At 37.7% G+C, this 20,890-nt stretch overlaps 1 protein-coding gene across 1 annotated transcript in view; it reads left to right on the plus strand.

Moving 5' to 3' along the window:
* Positions 1 to 1,074: 1,074 nt before the first annotated feature.
* Positions 1,075 to 20,890, plus strand: part of LOC131975830 (kinesin-like protein KIF13A) — a 55,800-nt gene continuing 35,984 nt past the window's right edge. Inside the window, exons 1-13 of the mRNA XM_059338611.1 lie at positions 1,075 to 1,127; positions 2,000 to 2,092; positions 3,972 to 4,152; positions 8,092 to 8,179; positions 9,663 to 9,797; positions 9,914 to 10,026; positions 10,898 to 11,009; positions 12,668 to 12,880; positions 13,519 to 13,629; positions 13,717 to 13,851; positions 17,751 to 17,881; positions 19,965 to 20,051; positions 20,133 to 20,308. Of these exons, the coding sequence (XP_059194594.1) occupies positions 1,097 to 1,127; positions 2,000 to 2,092; positions 3,972 to 4,152; positions 8,092 to 8,179; positions 9,663 to 9,797; positions 9,914 to 10,026; positions 10,898 to 11,009; positions 12,668 to 12,880; positions 13,519 to 13,629; positions 13,717 to 13,851; positions 17,751 to 17,881; positions 19,965 to 20,051; positions 20,133 to 20,308 (1,606 nt within the window). The 5' untranslated portion in view covers positions 1,075 to 1,096. The remainder of the gene's footprint in view (positions 1,128 to 1,999; positions 2,093 to 3,971; positions 4,153 to 8,091; positions 8,180 to 9,662; positions 9,798 to 9,913; positions 10,027 to 10,897; positions 11,010 to 12,667; positions 12,881 to 13,518; positions 13,630 to 13,716; positions 13,852 to 17,750; positions 17,882 to 19,964; positions 20,052 to 20,132; positions 20,309 to 20,890) is intronic.

Here is a 20,890-nt window from a genome sequence, read left to right on the forward strand (position 1 = left end):
ATTATGCATTTCGTTAGCCACAAGCTAACATTAGCTAACAATTAAAGTTGTTTTAATCACAAAAAGCTACTTACTCTCTGTCGCTAAACACATGCAGCTTTCAAAATAAGAGCACAGGGTGTTAACAGAATCCACCACAGAACTTACAAGAAGACCGTCAAAATAAGATGCCTTAAATAAAACATACAAGAACCTTTATTCTCCTTTACAAAATGTCATTAAAATTTGCCCCCGGAACCCCTAAATGGTTATTTTTATTATTTTCTCATACTCAAGAGTCAAGAGTAATTTTTTTTGTATTTGGCAACTGTTGAGATTTGCATTTCACACAACATTTTAGATTTTTATTTATTTATACAGACTAAAAAAAAAATCATATTTTCTATATATTTTTAGGTATTTGGTAATATTGCCAAGAATAACGTTATCGCAAAAATAGCCTGAAATATCGTGATATTCTTTTAGGGCCATATCGCCCACCCCTACGTGGGGGTTTGCAGCACGTACAGTAACAGAGCGGTCCTGTCTGTGAGGAGGGTCCTCAGTAAACGAGGCCACTGCTCTTTCCCAGAGAGCATCCTCTCTGTGTGTCGTCCCTCCAGAGCTCCTGCAGGTGCCGGGGGGACACAAGGGGTCTCTGCTGCTGAAGCTGAGACCCAGCGATGAGGGCTGAGAGCCAGAGAACCGCTACGGCCCCGTTTCCTTGGAGACGAGGGTCACCGGGTGCTGGAATTCCTTCTGGGGAGCGCTGACCCTGATTTATGAATTCATTTAACTCCAGCCACTATGACAAAACTCAGCAGCTGAGTGTGGATTTGTGCAGACAGTCATGGCGCGGTCTTAACGAGCATTACCTCCAACAATAGTCGGTTAGACTTCATCTTCCTCACTCAGACAGGCTCAGTCCTGCTGGTTTACTGTGGGGGGGGATGGTATGTCACAGTGAGGCTGGTTTTGTACCTCAGCAGATCACTACTGAGAAAGATCAGGTTGTGTTTTACTCTACATGCTTGGACAAGTGTGAAAAGTGTGTGTGTTTACACTCCCTGTGCTGACTTCTCTGCAGGTGTTCGCCTTCGACCACTGTTTCTGGTCCATGGATGAGTCCAACGTTCCCAAATATGCTGGTGAGTCATGAAAGCTGTAACTGATCCTTCACTCACCACCAAAGAACTCGGATCACATCCCATGAAAAGACCTGCTGAGCTTTGTGCTGCAGCAGTGCAGGGAAACTCCCTACTTGATGGAAAGCTGTTTTTGCATCATGCAAAGCACAGCATGTTGTGCTTTTCACAGTAATTTGCATTTTGCGTGAATACATTTACATATAAAATCAAGTTAGTTGTCTTTGTTGTCTCATAACAATAAAAAAACATCTTTAGGCGTTGAAAAGATAAATACTGGACACTTGTATTCCTACTTTGTATAAAAATAAATAAATTAATTAACATTTTCTATTGTGTGTATGTAATCATCTACCATTCATTTCTATAATGAGTTCTGCACGAAAAGGTTACAGCAACAGTCTTTGTAACATCTAAAGAAAAGCTTTATTAGCAACAGTCCAACAGATTTACATAATCATTGTACATATTTTGCTTGTCATATCGCTCTCATTTTGTGATGGAAATGTAATTATTACATCTGCTTTGTGCTGAACCGACAAGGCAATCTGTTCAGTGAAGGGCTGCCTCGAGGGCCGGGCCAAGGCTTTATTTAGCTCGTTAAACAGCTGTCCCATTCAGCAGGAGCACGACTGAGAGCAACACAAGAGATTTCTCCACACAGTCCGACATTTTCCACCCGGCCAGACAAGAATCTGTCATCTTTAACCAACTCTTATTCTCCCTTGTTTCACGTTTAATGACCCTTGTTGATACATTTCTCTGTGTTAATCTTGCTTCACTAATTTAAAGATGCAAACCAGACAAATGGTGCTTGTATATCTGAATAGTTTACCTGTTTACCAAAATCTCCATGGTGATTCTTTGTCTGAAAGGTCAAGAGGTGGTGTTCAAGTGCCTTGGAGAGGGAATACTTGAAAATGCATTCCAGGGATATAATGCCTGCATATTTGCCTATGGACAAACAGGTAACTGAAAAACCAGATGAATTGAGTCACTGTTATTTTTGTTGCTAAATCCATTACATCATGCAGGCTTTGCAGCATTTATAAATGATAAATTGCCTAGATTATACTTAAGTCTTTAAGTATATTTGCAGGTCAAGTTGTCTCCAGATGTGTCCGTAGAAAGTTTAAAGAACAGGAAGACTTGTATTTCTGATTATACTGGTGAATCACTTAGCTCATATCCTTCCTTCACCCTGGATCAAATTAGCTTCTTCATCCCACTTCCTGTATTAGAGCGAGACACTTGGTAAAGAGACCGAGCTACTGAACAGTTTGGAGAGAAGAGCAGGCCCACTTTGTTAATATCCCATTAAGAGTAGCTAGCTAGCACTAGCTGGTAACACAAACAGTGGCTACATCAATTTCTTTTACACAGTCTCTAATCAGGAACCCTCATTTTTTTCTCAGAATGTTGTTCTGTCATTCATGGTTCCCAGATGATAACTCCTAATGACTGATGACATCATCTGATTTAGACTTTTGCCCCACTGTGAAGTTGACGTTTGTCCTTCTAAGTGAATATCTCAACACTTATTGGACAGATTGCCTTGAAATTTTGTAAAGACATGCAAGGTCCCCACAAGATGTAATGCTTCTTAGGTGATTCTTCAAAGTACCAGTGAGGATTTAGGTAGGATCTATTGGCAGAAATTAGAAATTATAATCATAACTATGTTTTAATTAGTGTATAATTACCTGAAACTGAGAAGTGTTGCTTAGAATGAGCTCTACATATTAAATTAAATTAAATTAAATTAAATTAAGTTTTACTGTTGTCAAAGTGCTGCACCGTATATATACCGGTTGCAAAAAAATCAATAAGAACACTGTGATTACGAAGAAAACTACCTAGCAAAAAAGACTACTCTCTAACAGGACTTTTTCTTTATTTAACTGTTTAACAAATTGTCACTCTGGGATAGGCAAGTATAACAAAATGTATATGTAAATATATAAAATACATGGTCACCCATAAAGTTGGAATCAAATATTTTTTAGGTCTTTTCATCAATCTCTTCCAAACATATCGCAATTAAAATAAAACCACAAACAAAATTGTTCCAACTTTATGGGCAACAATGTAATAATAGAATGTACACTACCGGTCAAAAGTTTTAGAACACCCCAATTTTTCCAGTTTTTAATTGAAATTCAAGCAGTTCAAGTCAAATGAACAGCTTGAAAGGGTACAAAGGTAAGTGGTGAACTGTCAGAGGTAAATAAAAAAAGGTAAAATATAACGTACATTTCAGAATTATACAAGTAGGCCTTTTTTCAGGGAACAAGAAGTGGGTTAACAACTTAACTCTATGCAGTCTTGGGCTATTTTGTCCATTTTTTAATTCTTTTCATGTCTTTGTAAGTCATTTTGTGTCTTTTTTTGGTCATTTTGTGACTTTTTTAGTCCTTTAGTCCGACATAAAATGTGATTTTGAATCTTTTTTTTACTTTCAAAACACTATCATGCTCAATAAAGAATTTTAAATGTTGCAAATGTGCATTATTTCAGAATACACTGAGACATTAAACTGCACCATTTTCAATTAAATTTTGGAAAAGTTGGTGTGTTCTAAAACTTTTGACCAGTAGTGTATATGTATAAAAAATGATCTTTATTATTACATTTTTCACTTTTGGCATACCACCGTGCAACACGACATGTTCAAAACAGATTACAACTCGTCCTGTGATTAAAGTTGTCTCGTGTATTTAAGATGACTTCTGATTCCTTCTGCAACTGACCAATCCAGCCTAACGCTGGAGTGACGTGTTCTGATCAGGTCTACAGACTCTCTCTCTGCAGAGTAACATGATTGTAACCTCTACAATGTCCATTCAGGTTCAGGCAAGTCCTTTTCCATGATGGGGAATGGGGATCAGCCGGGTTTAATCCCTCGACTCTGCTGCTCGCTGTTTGAGAGGGTCCACAGAGAAGAGAATGAGGGCCATACTTTTAAGGTGGAGGTGTCCTACATGGAGATCTACAACGAGAAGGTCCGTGACCTGCTCGATCCCAAAGGGTGAGTCTGAACTGTGTTTTATTAGATATTTATTGGGTCTTATTATGTTATCGTTGTGTACCTTGTCTTGTGTGTCCTGCTGCAAAACAAATCTCCCTGCAAGGGACTAATAAAGGGATTCTGATTCTGATTCTGATGTATGGAGTTGACTAAATAATCTCGCCTAATTTAAAGATATTTGGTAATGCTTTTGACCTGGGCGACACAGACACAGCTGGTTACACAAACTGTGTTGAAATCTTGATCCATTCCAGCTCCAGCACCAGCAGTGACCTCTCCGTCAGCTCCCACTCTGTTAGTTTGCATCTCTGTTTATAGCTCTGTTGTGTCTAGTAGCATGAATGGTGGAGGGCGACAGAATGATGTGAGTAGGAAGCTCAACCCAGTCATTTCCTGCAGGACAGCGGCCAGCAGCGTCCTCTGACACTGCTGCATTCTTTGCCTCCGTGGTCTGATGTGGGTTGGCAGACAGACTGCAGGGGAGAGCGAGCTGTGAAAGAGTCTGTTTCAGGGACATCTGTTAGTGAAGCTGAGAGCAGGAGAGCGCACAGAGCAGCCTGGGGGCCGAGCTCCACACAGGGACTACAGAGCAGGGCTCTGTGTGCTGCAGATGTCTGGAGATGCAGCCAGAGCAACTTCCATGGCAACTTCCTCTGGCTTGTAGGTAGGTTGGTAGGTTGGTTGGTAGGTTGGTTGGTTGGTAGGTAGGTAGGTAGGTAGGTAGGTAGGTTGGTAGGTAGGTTGGTAGGTTGGTAGGTTGGTAGGTTGGTAGGTTGGTAGGTTGGTTGGTAGGTGGGTTGGTTGGTAGGTAGGTAGGTAGGTAGGTAGGTAGGTAGGTAGGTAGGTAGGTAGGTAGGTAGGTAGGTAGGTAGGTAGGTAGGTAGGTAGGTAGGTTGGTTGGTAGGTTGGCAGGTTGGTAGGTTGGTAGGTGGGTTGGTAGGTTGGCAGGTAGGTAGGTAGGTTGGTAGGTTGGTTGGTAGGTAGGTAGGTTGGTAGGTAGGTAGGTAGGTTGGTAGGTTGGTTGGTAGGTAGGTAGGTTGGTAGGTAGGTTGGCAGGTTGGTTGGTAGGTTGGTTGGTAGGTTGGTTGGTAGGTTGGTAGGTAGGTTGGTAGGTTGGTAGGTTGGTAGGTAGGTTGGTAGTTTGGCAGGTAGGTAGGTTGGTAGTTTGGCAGGTAGGTAGGTTGGTAGGTTGGTAGGTTGGTAGGTTGGTAGGTAGGTTGGTAGGTTGGCAGGTAGGTAGGTTGGTAGGTTGGTAGGTTGGTAGGTAGGTTGGTAGGTTGGCAGGTAGGTAGGTAGGTTGGTTGGTAGGTAGGTAGGTTGGAAGGTAGGTAGGTAGGTAGGTAGGTAGGTAGGTAGGTTGTTAGGTAGGTTGGTAGGTTGGTAGGTAGGTTGGTAGGTAGGTAGGTAGGTAGGTAGATAAATAAGGCCGGTATAATAATAATAGTAGTATATTACAGTATATAGTAATAATAGTAATGGCAGCAACAGTATATATATTATATATTATTATATAACAAGCCTCACACTCTCTTGTTCTTCCCGTCTATGTGCCTCTCTGATTTTTTGCATTTGGAGATGTGATTTAGAGTGTAATGATCTCTGTCCCACCATGAGTCGGCCTCTCTAGTGGTTGCGTCCTCTTGTGTGCTGCAGTAGGCGGTTCATCACTAAAGTGGGAGCAGAGAACGATTGTTGATGCAGTCACTCTTTACGGATCTATAGGATTTCTCTTCAGCTCCTGGCAGGCAGCCAGGTGGAGATGAGGGTCAGTTTATCTGCCTGCACCATCTAGAGCAGGGATGGGCAACTGGAGGCCCGGGGGCCGCACACGGCCCGCACCCTCACTAGAAGTGGCCCTCAGTACAACTACATGCATTTGAGCATGAAATCTTAGAAGTGCAGTGTAAAAATGCATAAAATTACTTAGACATGTATTTATTGAGTTTTAACAGTTTACAAAAATTACATTTTAATACATTTGACAAAGCATCAAAGTCAAACTATAAAGGAATCCACTCCCCCCACCCCAAAGGAAAAATAAATACTTGAAGAAAAGAAATAACAGAACTAACAATAATAGTAATAGAAAATTTTAAAAAAGTGGGTAACGACATTACATATTCATACACAGCTAGCATCACATGGTTAAGATATCAGCCATTCGGGACAACATCACCTTCAGGTTTCCAAAGTTTCCACAAAATTACTTCTTGCAATTAATGTTGGTCTGCTGTTCTTGCACAAAAAAAAAAAAGAAATCACAGTTTTTTATTTGCTTCAAACCTTTAGTGTTCCTATTTATACTGTTATACATGCATTTGAGCATGAAATATGTTAAGTTACTGCACTATAAACATATTTAAAACTGCAGTTTCATCATATCTGGTGAAGTGCACGCTCCTATATGTGGCCCTGTGGTAGTGAACATGATAAACTGACCCCCTGCAGCATTTAAGTTGGTGCCACACAGTGCTGGATGTTATGGCCAAAATTTTTCAAATCAAGATCATTTAATATCCTGACAACAATATATATCATGATATACAGTAGCGTGTTTTCTCGTCATTCAATTATTAAATAGTGGTAAATAACATGTTGAAGCCTGTTTTTGTATACTCCTGCATGAATTAAATACTAAATTAAAATTACAGACTTTTCTCATTCAGTTAAGAACTTCAGTGCAAAATGTTTCAGGTGAAATATATTTCTATTTTTATTTATTCATAGAAATATGTATATTTTTTTGTTTTCCTTAAATTTAATATTTTTATTACTTATATTTTATATTTATGTTTATATTTTTAGATATATTATATTTTTATTTATATATACATATATATATTATATATATATTTCATATTTTATTATATTTTATATTAGTTCATATTTTTATACATTTTATATTAGTTCATATTTTTATACATTTTTATTTATTTAAAAACATGAAAATATATAGTTATAGTTATACACTGGAGAAGATATTTGTCACAAGAATTAAGTTTGGATGGATTTTGACATAAATTATTTTCATTGGTCACTTATGATAATGTAACATAAAAAGTAATTTTAAAAATCTGAAACTTTTTATGGAACTGATTATTTTCATTTGTCAACTAAGCATCAAACTCCTGTTAACATTTAATTGCAGCTGTAGTGTTTGTTGATGAAAAGTTAATTATTTCAATATTGCATTCCACTACAACAAAACAAACGCAATTTTTTAAAATGAGAAATCCCGCCGGAGATATCTTTGCCATCATTTCATCTTGTGATACCATTGTTACAAAATACCAATAGGAGGCTGTTTCTAATTTTCAAGAAATTGATTTGAATTAATGTTCCAAGATGTGGCTAAATAAATCATGTGAGATTCACCATGAAGCACTCTTAAGTTTCCTCCATTCTGATCAAGGACTGGAGATCAGAGGAGATGCTTTTAGCTTCATCAAAGGGAGAATTTATTGAGCTGCCATAAGTGCTCAGAAGTGTTCCATGAAAAGAAGTTCACAAAGAAAGAAATGTCTAATCAAATATGCATTTTAAAATTATTTTTAAAATGTCCTTCATTCAGTCTTTTCATGTTTTTTAATACTTTATTGCAACGCTTCTTACTTTCACAAACATAATGAGTCATTTCGTTTACTTCACAATATTGTACCTTGCATTTTTTCCCCCTATTTTTTAAGGTAATAGTAAAAGTAATAATATAATGAAAAAATAAGCGGTGGTGCATGTATGCGTGTTCATGAATCTGTGTGTGTGTGTGTGTGTGTTAGTGTTAGTGTTGGTGAGGGGACCATTTAGTTCATCTCCTTCATTTGATGAAATATTTCCACTGTTTTTACCAGCTTTTCTTTACAGTACAACTTGTTCCAAATATGTATTTGTTCCCTATTTCTAAAAGTTATTTTTTCCATCTCTCTCTCTCTATTCTTAAAGGAGCCGACAGTCCCTAAAAGTTCGGGAACACAAAGTCCTGGGTCCGTACGTGGACGGTCTGTCCCAGCTGGCTGTGACCAGCTTCGAGGTGAGTCTTTCACCTTTCTGTCATCACCTGAAATGCAGAACTAGCAGGATGAAAAACAGCTTCTTTCCCTGAACTCTCAACACTCAGAACTCTCAACACCCACACAGGATAAATTAATGAAAAGGTGCAATAAAACGGACATGTGCAATACAATTGATATGTGCAGAACACTCAATTTACCTCATGTATAAATTATAGCATTTTAAGTAGCCATTTATTTATTTTTATACTTATTTATTACATCACATGTCCTTGTTCTTGTTTAGCTCGGTATTTTTCTTTAAATGTTTTTACTCATGTTGTTTTGTGTTATGATTGTCATAACTATGCACCTTATGCAGTGGCACTTTCAATTTCGTTGTATAGTGAACTATATAATCACAATAAAGACTATTTGATTTGATTTGATCACACAGCGATGAGAGGCCAGGCTGCCTCCACCCTGCATCACTGACCTCAGGCCTCATATTTTACATAGACACGAGTTACAGCATCCAGCAGAAATGCCTTTATATCATATCATATCCCCAGTTGTCAGGCAGCTGATTTACATTCAGAATAAGCATTTTATTTCAGTTCTCCCAAGTGCAGAAACTGTAATGGCACGTATTCCTGATGTGGATGTAGTCATGAGCTTTCTTGGAGTTTATATGCCAAGCTTTGGCCTTCCTGAGTTCAGTTTAAACATCTCCACCCTGTTCCTCTGTGCTCTGCTCTGCCTGATATTAGTGCAGTGGTTTCCCCACATTCTTGGCCCACTGCCTGCTTTGACCCAGCTAAATCACACGGCATCGAAGACTTATTCTTTTAAAATGGTCTCACTCTTCCCCCCCGACTCATAATAAATGGATTCAGGGCGTTCTGCAGTGCATTACACTAGAGAAAATTAGGCTTTCCTTAAAAGGGTCCTCAGGCAGTTTCTATAAGATGTGGCAGCCCTTTACTATTTTTTTTAGTATTTTTTTTACTATTTATTTATTTTATTTTTTATTTTATTTTTTAATTTAATTTACTTATTTATTTTTTTACTTATTTATTCCTTATTACTTTATTTTCAACATTCATATGTATATGTGTATGTATGTTTTTATTCATTTATTTTTATTTATTTATTTTGAATGGCTATGTATCTGTATCTTTCCTTAGTATTATGTCTCTTCGCTTTCTGTTCCCCTGTTTGTAACCTGTGCCTTGCACATGTATGTGGTTACATCTGGGCTGATATGTCCATAATAACTGGATCTTAAGCTTGTTTTGGAACCATTGTCTTTTGTAAGAACTGAGATCCTGAAAGAAAAAAACAATAAAGAAAGTCTGGATTAAATCACACGGCATTCCGCCATTAGTGAATACCTCCTGACTTTGCTGTAATCATAATGACTCATGTGCAAGTTTCACCCAAATCCAGTAGAAATGTGTCCAAATTGTGTCAAACTTTCCTCAAACTTATTTTCTTTTCTGACCTCACTTTCTATCTCTTCAGGACATTGAGGTGTTAATGTCAGAGGGGAACAAATCTCGCACCGTGGCGGCCACCAACATGAACGAGGAGAGCAGCCGATCACACGGCGTCTTCAGCATCATCGTCACACAAACGCTGTATGATCTCCAGTCCGGGGTCAGTCTTCTCCTGCTTTTCATCCACTTACTGAAACTGATCTGGTTTTATCCTGTTTGTCTTGTCATGGGACTGACTGACTGACTCATGCTGGTTGGTGTTGTGATGGTGAACAGAATTCAGGGGAGAAAGTGAGCAAGATGAGTCTGGTTGACCTGGCAGGCAGCGAGCGCGTGTCCAAGACTGGAGCGGCTGGAGAGAGACTCAAAGAGGGCAGCAACATCAACAAGTGGGTCTATTTCTTCATATGAAAGACAAACACATGTATCCAATCCAACTCTATTTATAAAGCGCTTGAAAACAACCACAGAGGGCCAAAGTGCTGTACATACCCATAAATTAAACGACATAATAAAATTAATAAATAACAAATAACATGAAGTTCAACTATTATAATTATATAATTATGACCAATATTTTGGTCATTTTGTATCTTTTTTGGTCATTTTGTGTCTTTTTTGGTCATTTTGTATCTTTTTTTGGTCATTTTGTGTCTTTTTTGGTCATGTTGTGTCTTTTTCAGGTCATTTTTTGGTCATTTTGTGTCTTTTTTAGTCATTTTGTATCTTTTTTTGGGTCATTTTGTGTCTTTTTTGGTCAGTTTGTGTCTTTTTGTGGTCATTTTGTTTCATTTTGTGGTCAATTTGATTCTTTTTTGGGTAATTTTGTGTCTTTTCTGACAAATCCCAAAGTATCAAGTTGTTACTTTCCAAGGAGTCTCTGGCTTGAAGCTGACTGTTACACACTCAGGAGGTCAGAATGGAACTTATAGCAAAGGACTTAGATTAAAAGTAAGAGAGATGTTTTAGTCAAAAAGGTTGAGAACTACTGGTTTAATGCATATCAAGTGCATGCATGAGTGATCAAGTGAAGTCACATGATGCAGGTTAAACAGTGGCGAGCAAGCACGTCTGCTAGTTCCCATTGTAAAAAAAAATCTTAGTGCTGTAACCGTAATAGATAAATAAATTGCAACCTGCATCATTTGACAGTAATAAACCTGAAAAAGTCCTTGAATTTGATGTTCCAGAACATTATTAAATTAAGTCCAATTGGACTTTTGACTGGTTAAAGCTGATTCTTTGTGTGTGTTGTAACAGGTCTCTGACCACGTTGGGCTGTGTGATTTCTGCTCTGGCTGACCAGTCGGCAGGAAAGGGGAAGGCCAAGTTTGTTCCGTACAGAGACTCAGTCCTCACCTGGCTACTGAAGGTTTGACCCACAAGTTACACACCTTTATAACTGCCTAATGCCCTGGTTGATTTAATTATATGTGGTTGTTCTAGGAAATGTGACTGAGCAGCAGTGGTGAAAGAAGTATTTACTTTGTAAAAGTAATCATGCTACACAATAAAAATAGTTAATTACAAGTAAAAGTCCTGCAGTTAAAATAGTAGGAAAAAAAGTATTATGAGCAAAATGTACTTAAAGAATTGAAAGTTAAAGTACTCAAAAGTCAAGGTGCAACAAAATATTCTTCTTCTTCTTCTTCTTCTTCTTCTTCTTCTTCTTCTTCTTCTTCTTCTTCTTCTTCTTCTCCTTCTTCTCCTTCTTCTCCTTCTTCTTCTTCTTCTTCTTCTTCTTCTTCTTCTTCTTGTTATTATTATTTGATGGTGTTTCATTTTATTTATTTATTGTATGATTGAGCCCTTAAAGTGAAAGAAAGTATGTTAGAGTGGTGATAAATACTTCTTATTTAAATCAACGTTCAAAAATGTGGTTTTTCATAGATATAGATAAAATATGTAGCAGTTTGCTTCACTAAATTTTAGAAAATATTTGTAAGTTCAGTGTCAGAAAACAACAATGACTTAAATGACTCAATAAGTTGATTTAGTGAAACTGAAAAATGCATCATGTTTTACAAAGTGTTTACATGGTTGTTTAAAATTTTAATAAACAAAATAATACGTAACTTCAAATGTCCAATCAATGTAGCGGAGCACAAAATTAAATATTTCCCTCTGAAGCGTAGTTAGATTTACGATAGAATAATAAAGCATCAGAAAATTAAATATTCAAGTAAGTACACGTATGTCAATGCTACTTGAGTAAAAGAAAGATGAGCACTTTCTCAACTCAACTTTTGTAAAGCTGTATGTTTATTTGTAAAGCACTTTAAAACAACCACAGCTGCAACAAAGTGCTGTACATAAACAAACAGAACAAGAGACAATAAAATAAATAAAACAGGAAAAAAACACTAAAATAAATAGATTCATTGCTTTTTAAAAGACAATTTAAAAAAACAATAACTAAAAGCAGACCATAAAACACTACATTGTTAAAGGTAAACAGGAGGAGTTTGCTTGGATTTGGGAATCATTTATGTCATTCTTGACCAATGGAACGGATAACACTGACTGAACAATAGGTCATGAAATGATCCTGCCTTTTATTTTTATTTATTTATTTATTTATTAATTATTTATTATTATATATATATATATATATATATATATATATTTTTCACTTTAGTCTTATTTATTTCATTTTAGTACTTATTTTGCATTAGATTGATGTTTGTTGTCACTGTCCATTTTATTTACTCATTTTCTTTGTCTGTGTGAATGAATGTATGTTCGAGGGGATATAAATGAAAATGTTTGTATATTCGACAAAGTTTGATATGCACTTGAAACTTCAATAAAAAATATTGTTGAAAAAACCCCCCATAAAACACTAAAAACAAGAGCAGAGTCTCATGCGTGGTTAAAAGCCAAGGAATAAAAATAGGTTTTAAGATGACTTAAAAAAATAAATAAAAATGTTTTAAACTTTGTTGCACATTTGTCCTTTGTTGTTGTAATCTTTGCACCTCCACTGAGATGAAGAAGTGAGCAGCTGTTTGTGGTTGATGTTGTCTTCAGGATAACCTCGGAGGGAACAGCAAGACGGCCATGATCGCCACCGTGAGTCCAGCAGCTGATAACTACGAGGAGACTCTGTCCACACTGCGCTACGCCGACAGAGCCAAGAGGATCGTCAACCACGCCGTGGTCAACGAAGACCCCAACGCTCGCATCATCAGAGAGCTCAGGGAGGAGGTGGAGAAGCTCCGAGTCCAGCTCTCTCAGGCCGAGGTGAGAGGAGGGGTTGGATGGAGCTAAAAGGGATCACAACTTGAGGATAAATTCTTTCCAGGCTTGCCATTTCCCGCCTTCAACTTATATAAAATGCTGCTGCACGTCTTTTAGCTGGCACAAGAAAGTATGAGCACATTTCACCTGTTTTAGCTTCACACTCAGCTTCTCCTGAGAGTGCCAAGAGCTCGGCTGAAGCTCAGAGGGGAACAAGCTTTTGCCATCTCAGCTCCACTGTGGAATGAATTGCCGCTGCACATCAGTCAGGCCTCCTCACTGTCTCATTTTAAGTCTCTTCTTAAAACCCACCTCTTCTCGTTGGCTTTTAACACCACGTAGAGTGTTGATTTTATGATTGTTTTTATTGTATTCATGCATATTTTATTTTGTGCGGGCAGTACATTTTACATTTTATTTTATTTATTTTTATCCCATTTTTAATTTATTTTATCTTATTGCATCTTACTGTTCTATTGTTTACTACATCTCTTTGTATTGTGTTGTTTATTTATTGTTTGTGCAGCACTTTGGAAACCTTGTGTTTGCTAAAATTGTGCTATATAAATAAAGTGGATTGGATTGGATAAATCACACGGTGATCCACATAGACCTGATGCTGATTGTTTTGTTCCCATCAGTCTCTGAAGGCTCCTGAGCTGAAGGAGAAGCTGCAGGAGTCTGAGAAACTCATCCAGGAGATGACCGTCACCTGGGAGGAGAAACTGAGGAAGACGGAGGAGATCGCCACTGTAGGAACATCTGTCATTCTGCAAAACCTGAAACTGAATCCATCATGTTTATACGTACAGTTCCACGGTTACTATCTCTGTTAACAGGAGCGCCAGAAGCAGCTGGAGAGCATGGGCATCTCTCTGGAGTCATCAGGGATTAAAGTGGGTGACGACAAGTGTTTCCTGGTCAACCTGAACGCTGACCCCGCCCTCAACGAGCTGCTGGTCTACTACCTGAAGGTAATACAGTTATTACTATGTCATAACTAGCTCCGTCACCTTCATTACATTACCATATGGACATGGCCTTAACCATTTTTGCTGACTATGATATTAACTGCATGCATGTTTGTTTATATTACCAACATTTGAGCCAACATAACGCCACAATAGGACCAGGGCCTTGGTGTTTTTTTCACATTGCCTAAGCCAAATAACAGAAAATATTATATTATATATTATATAATATTATACGTTTTGCTGGCATTTCTGGTCACACTTCTTCTGTCCTTCCGTCTGCTCTCTGTGTTGGGTTTCACCGTGGGCGGGGCTGAAAGCTTACACAGTGACAGACTAAATTTTCTTTCAGACTACTGATTGGCCATACAATTTGGAAGAATAAGTCCAAATGGACTTTGGTGCAAAGCCACACTCCACTTTTGGGTTCAAGCCGAATGAGAGAGCAGAACCCAATAAGGGAACGAGTTTGTTGCAACAAAAAATGTCAATAAGTATATTGCCTGTTAAGGAATGAATTACTCTCTATGCCCCTGTGCCAAATGCTTAATATTTATTTATGGGCTTTTTGTTAAGACAGTTCAAGAGTTAATTTATTGTTTCAGTTGTGAGGTTTTCCGCCCTGGACAGGTCAGTACTCAGTCCCAGGTGACCACAGTAGAAAAATAATATAAACACTTCCAGTAATGCATTTATGAGGACTTATCCAGTTTATACTTCAGCAGTCTGCATTTGATTAAAGTGGATCTATTAACACCTGAACTTGTATTGTTCCCCCTTAAATTCAACTTAAATTATGGACCAATTTTAAGAGCTTATTTTTGTATTACTGTGTAGGTTTATAGACCGTTGGGTTCGGGTTAGAGGTTAGGCCATGATTGGATGGCAGATCTTTGTGACATGTTGTTGTTTTAAATGGCAACACTGCATATGATTTGGCTCATACCAAGATAAAAAAACTTTAAATCTAAAAAGATTTAGAAATGTTGGATAATTTATCTTGTTTTAAGAGTTAATTTCATATTTTAAGTGTTCAACATACTTATTTCTAGAATTAACTTAATTTATTAATTTAATTTAAAAATTAATCTTAATTTAAGAAATGTTGTCAAGTGGAATTATCTGTCCATGCAGCTGGATAATTCCCCTCAGAATTTGAGTTTTATCTTGTTTTTAGACACACCTTTTTTGCAGTGAAGTGAACTTTTTGTCTACAGCGGCTGGAAAAGTCACAAATCCAAAACACTAATGGCTTGTCCAGAAGCCAGAAAGTTCTCTTAATAACTGTTAGGGATTAGTCGCTGTGGAAAAGCCAGTTAGTGACTCACTCATTTACTCCCTGGTATTAGGAACACAGACCCATTACCTTGCTAATACTGAATTTAGACTGGGGCCTTGAAGCACGGCTATTATGGTGCAGTGATCCGGATGACGCTGTGAGAGCAGAGAGGAGTCCAGTAAAAAACACGTCTGGACTTTACAAATCACTGAAGTGGAACAAGCAAGCAGTGGGTTGGACCTGTAGGAGCAGAGGCATGTGAGGAAGCAGCCTGAACAACAGGCCTTTGTCTGGTTCTGCAGGCCAGCCTGGCATATCAGTGTGGAATGACTCTGGTGATGTGAAATGGGTTAGTTCGCTGCAGGGTCGGACATCCTCTGGACGCTGGGATGTTTGTTTAACAATACCCACACTGCCATGAGAGAGACACAAGCTGTTTCACTGAAGCCTGGTTATGCTACGGTTTCATTCTTGGTTTTATTTTTTCTCTCTTGACTAAATCGGTTCAATAAACATCATTTTGTATCACTTGAGGTTATGACCTGACAGTTGGAAACAACATGTTGTGTGTAATTATTTTCAGATTAGATTATTGTTTCCTTAACCCATTAAGGCCTAAAACGCCTGGAAAAACATGCCTGTAAAACCCCCTAAAACCTGAAGTTTTTCTGGAAATTCAACAGAAGATTTTTCAGCCTCTGTAGCAGATGGAAATGAAATTATTCAAAAAGTATTTGAGAGCTTATACCCGTGGCTTTCATGAGAAGTTGAGTTTATTTGTCCAAACCTTCAATAAAGTTTTTTAAAAAATCAACAAACTCAGCAAATGTTACATTTGTCTGAATAAAAAATCCTATGCATAATACTAATACATGCCCATTAGCAAGATGCAGACAGGATTTGACCACTGGAAGAAATAGACATAGTTCTCATCAGCCTACTCTAATAAAAAAAAATATATAGCATAATAATAATAATAATAATAATAAATGATAATAATACATTTTATATATTGCACTTTCCAGGGTACTCAACGACGCATAAAGTAATAAAATACATAAACAGTCATGATTTCTTATATCATCATCACAATCAATTATTATTATTATTAATATTAATATATTATTAATATTATTATTATCTCCAGATGGCCACAAATCTGTCTGTTCTTCGGTGAAAATATGTCGTCTAAAACATATTAAACACATAAACACATAAACACATAAACGCATAAAAACATATTCCTCATCCATAAATGCCGGTCGATTGGTTCAGAGGGTTCAAAGTCCAGATCAGCAATAAAATCATCGGCGCTGTTATCATCAGATCTCTTCTGTCACTTCCTGCTGAGCTCCTCCGCTATATATATATATATAGATATATATCTATATATAAAGCCTGGTTATGCTACGGTTTAATTCTTGGATTTGAAGTTTTATTTTTTCTCTCTTGACTAAATTTGTTCAATAAACATCATTTTGTATCACTTGAGGTTATGACCTGACAGTTGGAAACAACATGTTGTGTGTAATTATTTTCAGATTAATCAATCAATCAATCAACACTTTATTTCGGACACAGGGGCAGTCCATATAACAATAGAACAAAACACAATGATAAAAAAATAAAATAAAAATCAACAAGACAGAAACAAAAAGGATAGAGAGACAGACAGATATTCAATATGAAATATTTACATAAAGGCTAAAACGCCAGTGCTTCCAAAGCCTTGAGGTGAGCCTGACCGTACTCATGGCAGGATTTGCCAGCACAAAAATGATGCTATTTGGTGACTGAGAAAGTCTACACATGAAGCTGAACATGAGTCGGATCAGCAATAAAATGATCGGTGCTGTTTTCATCAGATCTCTTCCGTCTCTTCCTGCTGAGCTCCCTCCGCTATAGTCGTCTTCCTCCATGACTTAAAGTTCTGGAAAAGTCCCATGATGCATTGCGACACTCCCGCATGTATTCTGATCATGATTCTGATGCATTTCATTGGCCAAGAGACCGAAAATAGGTGGAAAAAAATACAAATACTACAAAATGACATATTTGCTGTCCCGGCCTTAATGGTAGAGTGACGCAACAGCGCTCCCGGTTTTAATGGTAGAAATGTGGTAATGCTTTCCCGGCGTCAATGGGTTAATGCAGCTATTCTCAACCTTGGGGTCGGGACCCCAATTGGGGTCGCGAGATGATTTCTGGGGGTCGCCAAATCATTTTGGAAGTCAGCTCTGTCTCCACTGTGTTAAAGTGTTTTAGTCTTTTTGGTCATTTTGTGGGTTTTTTTTTTGTCATTTTGTGTCTTTTTTTTTTTTTTTTTTTTTTTTTTTTTTATCATTTTGTGGTCAATTTGTGTCTTTTTTGGTCATTTTGTTTCCTTTTTGTCATTTTGTGTCTTTTTTGGTCATTTAGTGTCTTTTTTGATAATTTAGTGTCTTTTTTGGTCATTTTGTTTCCTTTTTTTGGTCATTTTGTTTCTTTTGTGGGTGATCTGAACTGTGCGTGTGAGATTGTGTTCAGTGAGCGGGGGTCGCGGACAACATGCATGTTAAATTGGGGGTCGCGACTCAAAAAGGTTGAGAACTACTGGGTTAATGTGTCCTCCACCTGTGTGTAGGAGCACACCCGTGTGGGGGCGGACACGTCTCAAGACATCCAGCTCTTTGGGATCGGGATCCAGCCGGAGCACTGCGTCCTGGAGCTGTGCCCAGACGGTGATGTCACCCTGATGCCAGTCGGGAACGCCAGGTGAGCTACTATACCTCCAACACACTCTCTATCTCTATCTCTGCATCTCTCTGTTGGCTTTCTCCTTCATGGATGACTGGACGTCAGTGTTTCACATGACCTCACTGTACAGGAATCTATGATCTGAGCTGCTGGCTTTGATATCAGAGCCATGTCTCCCTCGCACTACAGAAGGGTTGTTCCTTCTCAATTAGTTTCCCCAGTTTAAAGATGAAGAATATAATTCCATTTTATGTACTGGGAGTGTTCTGATGTGGCGTTTTTTTGGAAGTTGGTATCTTCCACTTTATCAGGCCTATTGGAGGTAGATATACAGTACTGGTCAAAAGTTTTAGAACACACCAACTTTTCCAGAATTTAATTGAAAATGATGCAGTTTAATGTCTCAGTGTACTCTGAAATTAATGCACATTTGCAACATTTAAAATTCTTTATTGAGCATGATAGTGTTTTGAAAGTAAAAAAAGATTCAAAATCACATTTTATGTTGGACTAAAGAACTAAAAAAAGACACAAAATGACAAAAAAAGACACCAAAAGACACAAAATGATTTACAAAGACACGAAAAGAATTCAAAAATGGACAAAATAGCCCAAGACTCCATAGAGTTAAGTTGTTAACCCATTTCTTGTTCCCTGAAAAAGGCCTACTTGTATAATTCTGAAATGTACATTATTTTCCAGTTTTGGTTAAGCTTACCTTTTTTTATTTACCTCTGGCAGTTCACCGCTTACCTTTGTACCCTTTCAAGCTGTTCATTTGACTTGAACTGCTTGAATTTCAATAAAAAACTGGAAAAATAGGGGTGTTCCAAAACTTTTGACCGGTAGTGTACCATGTTCTCCTAAAATACTACTTCTAAATGACACCTCATCTCTGAACCTGTCCTCTGCTCTGTTAGCGGGCTGACTGCAGCTAAGACAATGCTGGCCTTGCACTGGAAGCCCCCCCACACACTCACACGCACCCAGTGGTTCCAATCATTTTTGAGCATACTCTATATGGAGTTGCCTGTGGCAAAAATGCATGGAGCTAGTCAGAAAACAATCCAAACCTGGACCTCTGCAGTGGCAATGGTTAAAGATTTACTGAGTTGAGAAAGATATCTTTACTTGAAATATACACCACCGGTCAAAAGTTTTAGAACACCCCAATTTTTCCATTTTTTTTATTGAAATTCAAGCAGTTCAAGTCAAATGAACAGCTTGAAAGGGTACAAAGGTAAGTGGTGAACTGCCAGAGGTAAATAAAAAAAGGTAAGCTTAACCAAAACTGAAAAATAATGTACATTTCAGAATTATACAAGTAGGCCTTTTTCAGGGAACAAGAAATGGGTTAACAACTTAACTCTATGGAGTCTTGGGCTATTTTGTCCATTTTTGAATTCTTTTCATGTCTTTGTAAGTCATTTTGTGTCTTTTTTTTTGTCATTTTGTGTCTTTTTTTAGTCATTTTGTGTCTTTTTTTGGTCATTTTGTGTCTTTTTTTAGTCATTTTGTGTCTTTTTTAGTCATTTTGTGTCTTTTTTTGGTCATTTTGTGTCTTTTTTTAGTCATTTTGTGTCTTTTGGTGTCTTTTTTTTGTCATTATGTGTCTTTTTTTAGTCGTTTAGTCCAACATAAAATGTGATTTTGAATCTTTTTTTTACTTTCAAAACACTATCATGCTCAATAAAGAATTTTAAATGTTGCAAATGTGCATTCATTTCAGAGTACACTGAGACATTAAACTGCATCATTTTCAATTAAATTCTGGAAAAGTTGGTGTGTTCTAAAACTTTTGACCAGTAGTGTATGCAATTTTTTGTTTATTTTCATGCATTTACTTTGGCATATAGGACATTGATATGACTTATGTACTATGTGATGTTCGCTGTATGTAATGTAGAAGATCTTTTTGGGATATCGAGGGAGGGGGGATGTCTCTAACCTGGGAGGGAAGTGAATACTACTTGTTGTATTACTGTATATGATTTGTTTCATGCCCTCCTCTTTTGAAAATAAAAATAATTGATCACAAAAAAAGACTATAATTCCATTTGACACCCTCATTATGAGAATATAATCTCTCTGTTTGCTGCAGGACCTGTGTGAACGGAACAATGATCGATTCCTTGGTGCACCTGTGGCACGGAGATCGGATCTTATGGGGCAATAATCACTTCTTCAGGTATAATCTGTCGTAGTGTGACCACATTCAAACGTGTGAAGAGTCATTAAAGAGGCACTGATTGGGACTCCTGTTCTGTAGGATTAATCTGCCTCAGCGGAAGCGGCGGGACCGCTTAAAGGATCTGGACAGAGCTTCTCCCAGAGAGAGCTTCATGGAGGCGGACGTGGAGACGGCCAGCGAGGCGTCTTCTGAGCAGGACTACAGCTACGAGTTTGCTCAGATGGAGGTTATAATGAAGACTCTGGGGAACAATGGTACGATTAGGATAATCTGCCTTCTGCAATGTACATGATCCTTTAGGCTTTCAGGCCCCAGCTGTATGAATGTACAAATCTATTCCTGAACCTTCAGCTTGTTCCAGCTACTCTGATCAAATTATAACACAAGAAATCCCATTACTGTAAAACAATCTCTTTATTACCTCTGCACTGCAAAAAAAGAAAAGTTGGGTGAACTCAAAATTTCAAGGCAACAAACTTCGATAAAATTTTAAGTTGGACAATTAAACTAAATATTTTAAGTTTTGTTTTTGAGTTTGCTCAACTCTTTTAATCCTTACTTCTGCTAACTTCTGCAATGTGCTGAATTGGCACGATTGTAACGCCGCTATGAAATGTCAATTTTGAGTTAGCATTGATACGCTAATGGCTACTCATGTAGCTGTGACAAGCAGTGCTGCTAGCATCAGTTAGCCGCTAGCATCAGTTAGCCACTAGCATCAGTTAGCTGCTTTCACTAATGAATTTCACTGCTTTCCCGCATTTCCCAACAAAGAAATAAGAGTTATCAGAACTATTGTCCCTTGTTGTGAACCCCAACTTAAAGATATAAGTAAC

This window comes from Centropristis striata, chromosome 8 (assembly GCF_030273125.1).
Source record: "Centropristis striata isolate RG_2023a ecotype Rhode Island chromosome 8, C.striata_1.0, whole genome shotgun sequence".
In the NCBI taxonomy this organism is placed as follows: Eukaryota; Metazoa; Chordata; class Actinopteri; order Perciformes; family Serranidae; genus Centropristis; species Centropristis striata.